Below are 9,102 nucleotides of genomic sequence, written 5' to 3'. Positions count from 1 at the left end.
AAGCATTTTCACAGAATCAGCAACAGTTTTACACGAGCTGTACCAATTTTACCACCACTTTAACATGATTTTATATAGAGACACATTATCGTGTGATGAAAGTCAACTGAGGCACAGAGGTAAGAATATGAACAGAGCTACAGTATATCCTCACAGTCCATTTAGAAATCCTCTGAACATAATAGAAAGCTGTTTAAATAAGATGAATACGTCAACGCTCCCCTATTTCTACCAATCAAGAACACAATGTCCCATAAAATGTGCGACAGGAACACTGATGAATGTACAGCAGAGCAGCAAGAGCAGATTTACAGTGCAAGAAAATCTCAGTACACAGCATGGTGTATGCACATCATCATTAAGCCATAATGTAAGCCAACACAAAGCAAGCAGAGGGACTTACAATCATTTAGATTCATTATTTATCTTGTTAAAGGACATATTAATGATATAACTGCCATTACCAGCACTGTTGCATCATGGGTAAAAAACCAACCAACATTATGCATCAGTATGTGTTTTTAGATCAACAGGATGGAAACAAAAACTGGGTAAAAAGTAAAATCTGATTTATTAAACATTAATGAATGTAAACATTTCGAAATCTTAGACTGGCACGACATGTAATGCTGGTTTGGTGCTTTTGCAGCACTGTGGGTCTCTCAAAGGTTTTTACATTTAAAGAAACACGTTGATATTTTGAGAAAATAGATAAAATGATTTTTACCAATGTCACTTCTTAAAAAGCTCTTGAACAGCAAAAAAATACTTGTGGTTGAATAGGTCCTTATTTTTATTTTAGTTCAGTCATTTAGTTATATTTTTTTGATGAACCAAAACATGTATTAACCTTTAAATATTTTTGTGTTTTTTTTAAATTGGGCAGGTTGTTTTACCCTTTCCTGTATTAGCGCTAAGCTAAGCCAACGGTTTACATCTTCCCCTATTATTAGGCCACCAGAAAGTCAAACTATTCCTCTGAAGACATGATGCTATGGGTAAAGGCAGACAGCTCACTGGTTTACACTTAAGTTATTCTTCTGGAGTGAATCTATGCAGACACTACGATGTAGCGTACACAAGTGGCCCACATGGTTTTCTAGCATTTACACCTGCCCTTGCATCAGTGTGACATATAATTACATTGCTGGGGAGGTGCACATCAGGTTATTGTGCATGGTTTCTGGTTATGATGCACCTATGATGTAGATTTAAGACAGAAAAATAAACAACCTGTGAGATATAGGCATGTCTTGTTTTAAAATTGTTTTTCTCATTGTTTATTCTAACCTCTAATTGGAAACATACCCTCCCAAACAAAGAGTGGTATCTGTTGTAGAGATGGCACGATACCACTTTTTTATGTCCGATACCGATACCGATATCATAAATTTGGATATCTGCCGATACCGATATGAATCCGATATAGTGTTTTTTAATCAACAAAACTGTTTTTTAAAATATCTTGCTGCATTTTGCAAGTCTGCAAGTTCATACTCAAGTTTAAAACAACAACTACACTAAAGCTATTCTGTTATACCTGTATACAAAAAAAATATTTCATAGTTCAGCAATACTGATCAATCTAATAAACTTAGACCTACACCATCCTCCCTATTCTGGTATTTTAAAGAGTACTTAGCGTAAATATTAAGCAACCTAACTAATAGGGTTCCAACTCCCAGCAACAAAAATAAAAAAATAAAAAATAGGGAACCACCCCTCACGCTCCACCTCATGATGCTTAATCGACGTAATCAACCTTAATTTGATAAAGTGTGAAAAAAATGCACAGAAATCAATTATTTTTCAAGAAATATTAAATAGATTCAACATCTTTCTTCAACAAAATTGTAGACTGCACAGATGGTACCTTCCCAAAGGAAAAAGTACTATAGCTTACTAGGGTATATATATTAGACTTAATAGTCACTATATACAGTAATTGACTTCTATTCATTTTACATAAAATTAAAACTTTGGGTGTCAGATAATTATTTATTAAAAGCTCGACATTTTAAATGAGAATAAGAAAGAAAAGTATGTCTTTGTGCCCCCTTTTCCCTGTTCATGCCCTATCGGCCCCCCTGGCTAAACTTTGCTAGATCCGCCCCTGCACAGTTACAGCCGTAAGCTACGTAGAAAAAGATCCTCGAGTAGAAAGTAATATTAAATACATTCTAACAACAGCTGATCAAGCTTAAACGTGCTGCTGTTGTTCAGCCGCTGGTTTCCTCTTTCTGGTGCAAAGTGGGCCAAAAGCAAACTAGAGACACGGACTCGCGACAGAAAAGCCGATCAGCTGATCGTTAAGCAGTTTCATGATTGAAGTAGCAGCAGGAGAGGCAGTCGCTCCATATATCGCTTGTTAAGCTTAAGGCAGGAATGCTTTACAAACATTCAGAGATGGACTTACACACTTGCTTTACTTCTCTCGGGGATAACTTTGTCGGAGATGAAATGCCGGGTTGCTAGCGAAGCTCCACATGCTATCCAGACCACCGACAGGTCCCGCATGCCACAGCCGCTCTATCACGTGATGCATACTGCTCCGACTGCTAACGTTCTGAGGTGAGTTACGGCGTGTTGCAAGTTTTGTGAGGTGCTTTCGTGATATTTAATGGATCGGATTACATTTTTTATTTTTCTCCGATATCCGATCCAGTAATTTAGGTCAGTATCGGACCGATACCGATACGTAATATCGGATCGGTCCATCTCTAATCTGTTGTAGGATATCAAAGCACCCCCAAAGTCAAAATTAAAATTTCTTCATTACAGTTTACTCCTACATAAAAAAGGAAGGAAAACCAAGCTTTCTGACTATAAACACCTTATTTCTGCATTTTCATTTGATTTTTCTTCCCTTTTTTTTTCTCCCTACTTTCCATAGCATGTTTAATTCAAAGCAGCATTACTCCTGTGTGCTTTTAATCTGTATTATTCTTAAAGAAAGATTAATAAAAAGTCTGTGTAAAAAATAGAGTTGTATGGATTAGGACAGCTATATACCAGCGAAAGGAAATCTGTCCAAGAACCTCCACTCTGTCCAGCAAAGTAGAGAGAAATAATAATTAAAAAACAGATACAGTACCAATACTTTCCCCATCACCAATCTCCTCCTAAAAGAGACGCAGGCACACAAAAAAAGAGGAAACCTTCAGGCTGAATAATGCACCTCTACGTGACGATTTTTCAGCACCTGGTAACACGGTGAGATGAAACCACTTCCTGTCAAGTCATAACCAGACAGGACAAAAAGCTGAACGCAAACATCAAAAGCGAGCAAATAGAGAAGATGGTGTTTCTGTGGGTGAGAACCTTCTGAGCAACACGATGCAATCAGCACTTTAAAACTAGTCCCACGACATTATGCAACAATCCTCCACTCAGGTTCTCTGCTTGAAAAACATTTTCACATTTTCTTGTGGACAAAAAGCTTCTGTTGTGCTAAGATTATTCTTTTTTATATAAACTTGAACAGATTTGTCTGTTTAATGCAAATATACACAGGATAGACAGTATATACTGCAAAGACAGTTACATTCACTTCCCCCCACCCCCCAAAAAATGGGCTGCTCCACTTGATGTAATATAAAGTGTATTACAGAAAAATCTTTAGTAGCATTAAAGACTAAGGCCAAACAAAAATAATAAAACGTGACCCTGAGCTGGTGCATGGCCGTTCAGATGGTGTTGAGTTAAAGAAGCTACGGATAGAATTGAAACAAACTAAAGGACCACACACGATACTTAAATAACATATTGTGCATGTAGATTTTCTACTTTGTGTATTTCTGTGTGCAGCATCCTAAATTCACACTTGCGTTTAAACAGGCCAAAGGCAACTGCTGCAGGTTCAGGCAGCTGGATAAGGGACCCCAGGAGTCTATGTTTGTAAGTGTGTGTGAGAGAGACATAATTTGGAGGAGAGCGACTGATGCATTCAACACACCACAGTGAACCCCTCTCCTCCCTTTTCCCTCTTGCTGTTGCCCCAGTCCATCCACATGCAGGAGGCCCTGGTGAGTCGTTGACTTCAGGACTTCCCCTGACAGCTCCACCCCCCCCATTCTGAGGGAGGCTCTGTGGGGTGAGGCTGTCACGTCCGCAGCTTCAGGATGACTGTCGCCAGGATGAGGAAGAAAGTGTTCCAGCCCAGGGTAACAGCGAAGCCTCGCCACACCATCATCCGAGACAAACCCCAGCCTGATGGGAAGATTTATATCTACAATTACTACATAGATTAAGAAAACAAAAGACAAAACAAGCAAAGAGTGGACACAGAAAAAGACAAGGTCGACGATTTCAGCACCAGATTTATGCAAACTGTGATCAAAAAGTTCTGAGACTGCACCTACAAGAAAGCAGAAACTCTACCCCCTCACTTCAAGGTTGTCTCTATATGCACTTATGTGTATTTCCCTGAGCTCGTGCCAATTTAAGATTTCTTTCTAACCACCCTTTTATTTGTGATTTGTGCAGAGAGCAAGCATCAGCTTCTGTACCCATTTGACTCTTCATGTTGAGGACCATCAATGGGAGCTGGGCTGCAACTCAGAGACGTGTCAGGCATGTCAGATCAATTGTGCAAAAAAGGAGCATGCTTTTACATTTTTTGTTAGATATATTTACAGTGTTGTGCACTGTGACACTGTCCAATGGGTCAGACTGCCAGTGGGAAGCTCTAATGTAACCTGTGTGTGACCTTTGATGAAATTCCCCCAAACTGTGGTATGCATCACCCACCCGGCTTAACAGATTGATCCCTGCAACTTCTTCCGACAAAATAAATACAAGTTGAAGGTTGTTGTTTTGCAAACGCACACCTGCAAGTGGTCAGAGTGGACACGGAGAGATCAAAGACAGGGCAAGGCTGCTGAAAGAGACCCCGGTGTTTCAATAAAAATCAGGGACAATTTTTGCTTTTTTTTTTAATAGCCGACAGTCTTTGAAGAATTTTATAGTTTTCCAAGACTTTAGTAAACTAACCCTTTATATCAATAAGAATAAGAAAGGGTTTACAAAAAGTGGACACAACGTGATGTGATTTAGAAATTTGTAACTTGTGTCTCTTTTTTTTCTGTCTATTAAAAAATTATCAATCAAAAAAAAAGAACTAAAGTGACTCACAGATGTAGCTTCAACTCATTTAAAGCTGACCTACTGTTAAATTGTCATGTCTGCTGGACTCTGTTAGAGTTGCTATGCATGTTTTAAAATAGACCTCAGAGCGCCCCTTAGTTTATCCTCGATTTGAAATAAGCTGTTGTAGCTCATTTTGCTTCATGCCAGTTTTCTTATAATGGGCTCCCCTTTGAAGGTGGGGGAAACCAAAAGTTTCGAGCAGACTCAAATTTTATCTCACAGGGATCTCTCATATATAAGCTGACCTCAGTATCTCAAAAAGGTTTTAGTACAAGCTTCGACCCCTGGAAAAAAAATAAAATAAAACAAAGCATAATAGATTGATCTTAAATCTGGGTCTGCATTTATAGACAGGGACATCTTGTATGAGATTAAACAGTCATCAAGTCCAGTTAGCAAATGTGGCAGGATGAAGCTGCATTTTCCATGGTAAAAGAAAAGAAAGGTGGCAGTTCATTTCCTAAATTGAACTCTGACATTGTGGACTTGTCCCTGTGAGATTTTTTCCACCACATCTATACGATAAGGCCTTCAAACAGGAAATGGCTCCTCCGACTTCCTCTGTATCAAATAACACAAGGGGAGCTCGTGCTGTCATCAAGTCTTATTGTTCAGAGGTCAACAGGAGGAGAAAAGATTGGAAGACAGATGAAACCACTACACCTCCTGAGAGATGAGTTACACTGGACCCAGAGCTGATTAATGATTTAGTCAACTGGCTCCGTTGTTCATAACGTAATCATCTGAGCCGTGCACACGCTGCTAACTCTTACACGCTACCAATATGCCATATGGTGCGCAGCAACAACACATGACGTTAAACTGTTGTTGTGTGTGATGTGTTCTGTGCATGAGCGTTACCTCTGTACATGATACAGCGAAGGGCTTCTGAGGCGTAGGTCTGAGGAAGGACCAGGCTAAGGTAGCGGAGAGGATACGGGATACATTCCACGGGCCAGATGATACCTACATGACAGGACAGAGAGGACAATGTGTCAGATGTGGGTAAGATATCATTTACACCTCCAGCAGGAATGCTTTGTGTCTAGATTCTGATAACAAGCAGGCTGTGAAGCATTAAAATAATCTGCCCTTTCTCTTGTTTTTTTTCTGTTTTTTTTCACATTCCAAATCAGGTTCAAAGTTCAGTCTGAGCAGCTGAAAAACTAATCTCACTTCACGGTGCATTTAGCAGCTCTTCTGCAGCAATCACTTCATCAGCACACAAATTTTGCTTTGAATTGCAGATGTTCAGAATTCCATCTTTTTCTAAGGAAGTCTGGACTCAGAGTTCAAAGATGGAAATATTGTGATATGGCTGGAAGATCCAGAGCAGAACAGCAACAGGATGAACACTGCAGTGGAGAGATTTTATTCACTGCTGTTTCCGTCCTTTTAGGCCACAGCATCAAAATAAGAAAAAGCCTTTAAAGAATTTCTTATTATTCTGTGTGGTCTGACATCACAAATGTATGCAGAGTAACTATTACATCCTCCAAAAATATCTTCAAAAATATCAGTTTCTTTACTCATGAATCATTAACTGGGACTTAATCAAAGGAATAACAAGCATGTCAAAATTATATCACAAATCTGATATGCCTCACACTGATATAAGAGCATTTTACACTTCATTGTATATTTCAGGCATGTTTTTCTTGTCTGCATGTTTTTTCACTGGATTTTGTTGTTGTTGTTTTACGTGGCCCTTGGGAAGACTAGCAACCAGTTTGTGCAACTGCAGGGCTGCTAACAAGAAGTCTGATATGATATGAAAACACTGGATGACTTAGTGTGCATAAGAAAAACCAAAATTAAAGAAAATCTGCTACAAATGATTAAACATCAGTGAGTTAGGCAGTGGGCTTTAGTCTTTGTAAGCTTATTTGCACATCAGTGTCAGCAAAGGATAAACACATTTCCCATAATGTATATATACAAAATATTACACATCCTCCTACAGCTTCTAAAGTTTTGAGCTTTTAATCCAAATAAAACCACCATTTATTTGCACTACCTACACAAATGCTTACACCCAGTTCACAACATCAAAGATGATTTAATCAGATTCTAATTCCCTGATTCAGTGATGCTCAGACTCACACCTACTGTGCTTTTTAAGGCTTTTTACACTCACAACAGTAAATCTCACTGCTTACCACTAAGGATGAGATTGGGGTAGAAGATACCCAGAGCGGCCTGGTTGGCGCTCTGCTCGTCGTCGATTGCAGATGAGATTACGAGGCCAAATGAGATGCCTGTGACACCCTGCAGGACTATCAGAATTATGACGAGCACCAAGGACCCTTCGTTAGGGTTCTGCAAAGACAGAGAGAGAGAGAAAGAGATGAAGAGCAGGGGTAAGAAAAAGATAACAAGCTTGATTAAGTTGTGGGCATTTTAAATGCAAAGCTGCAGCAGACCTAACAGTTAAGAAAAATAGAGGGGAAGCTAGAACAAAGCAGTACTTCCAGCATCATAAACATGGGTAAGGGCCTTCCATCGAATTATTACTAAGACAGTGATGGAATTACTAAAAATCATATGGTTGGAAAAGAAAAATCCTCAACGACTAAGTGAGATAATTTTCTGCACAGTGTGAAGAAAACCTCTTTGCTAGGGTGCATAAAGATTGAACTCTGGATCAATGGGAAAAGGGAATAATCTCATATTTACGCTGTTCCGGACTGACTGGTGTATCAGCGTAAAAACAGAGGTGGATAAAGTGATGCACCTATTACGTCTACTTCCTGTGAGCCTCTCGGGGGCTGTGCTATGATCTGGGGTTGCTTCATTTTGTCAGGTCTAATTCAGCAACATTATGTACCCCAAAAATGAGGTGAGCTGACTGTCTGCATCTCATCATCAGTTCTGCTCTGCTTGGAAATAAATGTTGTAACATTGCATAAGGTCATCAAAATGATGCCACAGCTAATGTGCTGTGATTAAAGCTAAAGATGGTCAAGTATTCAATATTGTTTTAGCGAGCACAGTATTTCTTATCACAAGTAGAAAAAGCTGAATAAAGACAGAGAAACTGCAGCATTACAACCAGATTTTTAAAACTTAGAAACAATGTAAGCTTTTCTTGTAAAATATATTACAATTGTCTGTCTGCTGGGAGTTTCTAAAACTATTTGAAGATGATAGTAGTTTTTTTTAAAAATGTTTGTGATGGTTTATGTTTGTGTCACAGAATTATTGATGAAGCTAAAGCCATGGAAAACCATGATATGATACATTTTAAAAAAGGAGCTGTGAAAGACGTTTGATGGACATGAAATTACACCAGCGCTTGCTGCATGCTCACTCCCGACATGATGTACAATCATCTTGTGTGGCTGTTAAAGGGGAATTCCACTATTTTATCATATCTGCATGCTCTGTGGGGAAAGAGAAGTCTGAAGATGAATAAATAAATAGAGGTGAGGAGTTAGAAAGAAATGAGATTGCAGGGCTGATACTAATCTCTGTCTTAATCAGTTGAAAACTCTTTCCTAATGTGTAATAATTACGTTTTTAAGTTATGGTTGTTTTTTCCATCCCTGGACATTCAAGGCCATTTTAAGGAGTTTTAACATTTAGTTTCACCACAGATAACAAGGACAAATAGTTCTTACCCTGACTATACACCAGTGAAATGGTCCTGTGATGTTAATATGGGAAGTTATCATGCATTAAAGAGTGGTGTACAAAATCAGACACTGCAGAGAGGAGTTTAAGTGTCCACCACATGTAACATATCAGAGTGCAATACTAAATCACCTGGGGCGACTTTGAATCAGTGGAATTTTTTTTAAATAACACAGGAAAAGACAAGAAGATGAGATGAAAAGAAAGCGGGGAAAAGATAAAAAAACAAAACAAAAAAAAACGTAGAAGCACTTTGATTTTCTGGACTTATCTTCAGCCAAAAATACCACAAGAAATGGAAAGAAATATCACTGATACTGA

The 9,102-nt window shown here is 38.7% G+C and overlaps 1 protein-coding gene and 1 long non-coding RNA gene across 5 annotated transcripts in view; one reads left to right on the top strand and one right to left on the bottom strand.

Annotated features, from left to right (window-relative positions):
• Positions 1–3,480: 3,480 nt before the first annotated feature.
• The window catches only part of abch1 (ATP-binding cassette, sub-family H, member 1), a 30,972-nt gene continuing 25,350 nt past the window's right edge, over positions 3,481–9,102 (bottom strand). For all 4 annotated transcript variants that reach the window (XM_026189527.2, XM_026189526.2, XM_026189529.2 and 1 more), the window contains exons 18-20: positions 7,308–7,467; positions 6,010–6,114; positions 3,481–4,209 (exon numbers count right to left, since the gene is read on the bottom strand). In XM_026189527.2, the coding sequence (XP_026045312.1) occupies positions 4,103–4,209; positions 6,010–6,114; positions 7,308–7,467 (372 nt within the window). In that variant the 3' untranslated portion in view covers positions 3,481–4,102. The remainder of the gene's footprint in view (positions 4,210–6,009; positions 6,115–7,307; positions 7,468–9,102) is intronic.
• LOC145419743 (uncharacterized) lies at positions 3,834–4,908 on the top strand. The gene is made up of 3 exons (XR_013901083.1): positions 3,834–3,897; positions 4,002–4,394; positions 4,486–4,908. It is a non-coding gene; the product is annotated as an uncharacterized LOC145419743 (long non-coding RNA).

Source organism: Astatotilapia calliptera, chromosome 13, assembly GCF_964374335.1.
Source record: "Astatotilapia calliptera chromosome 13, fAstCal68.1, whole genome shotgun sequence".
Classification (NCBI taxonomy): Eukaryota; Metazoa; Chordata; class Actinopteri; order Cichliformes; family Cichlidae; genus Astatotilapia; species Astatotilapia calliptera.
This window is presented reverse-complemented; position numbering and strand designations above follow the sequence as displayed.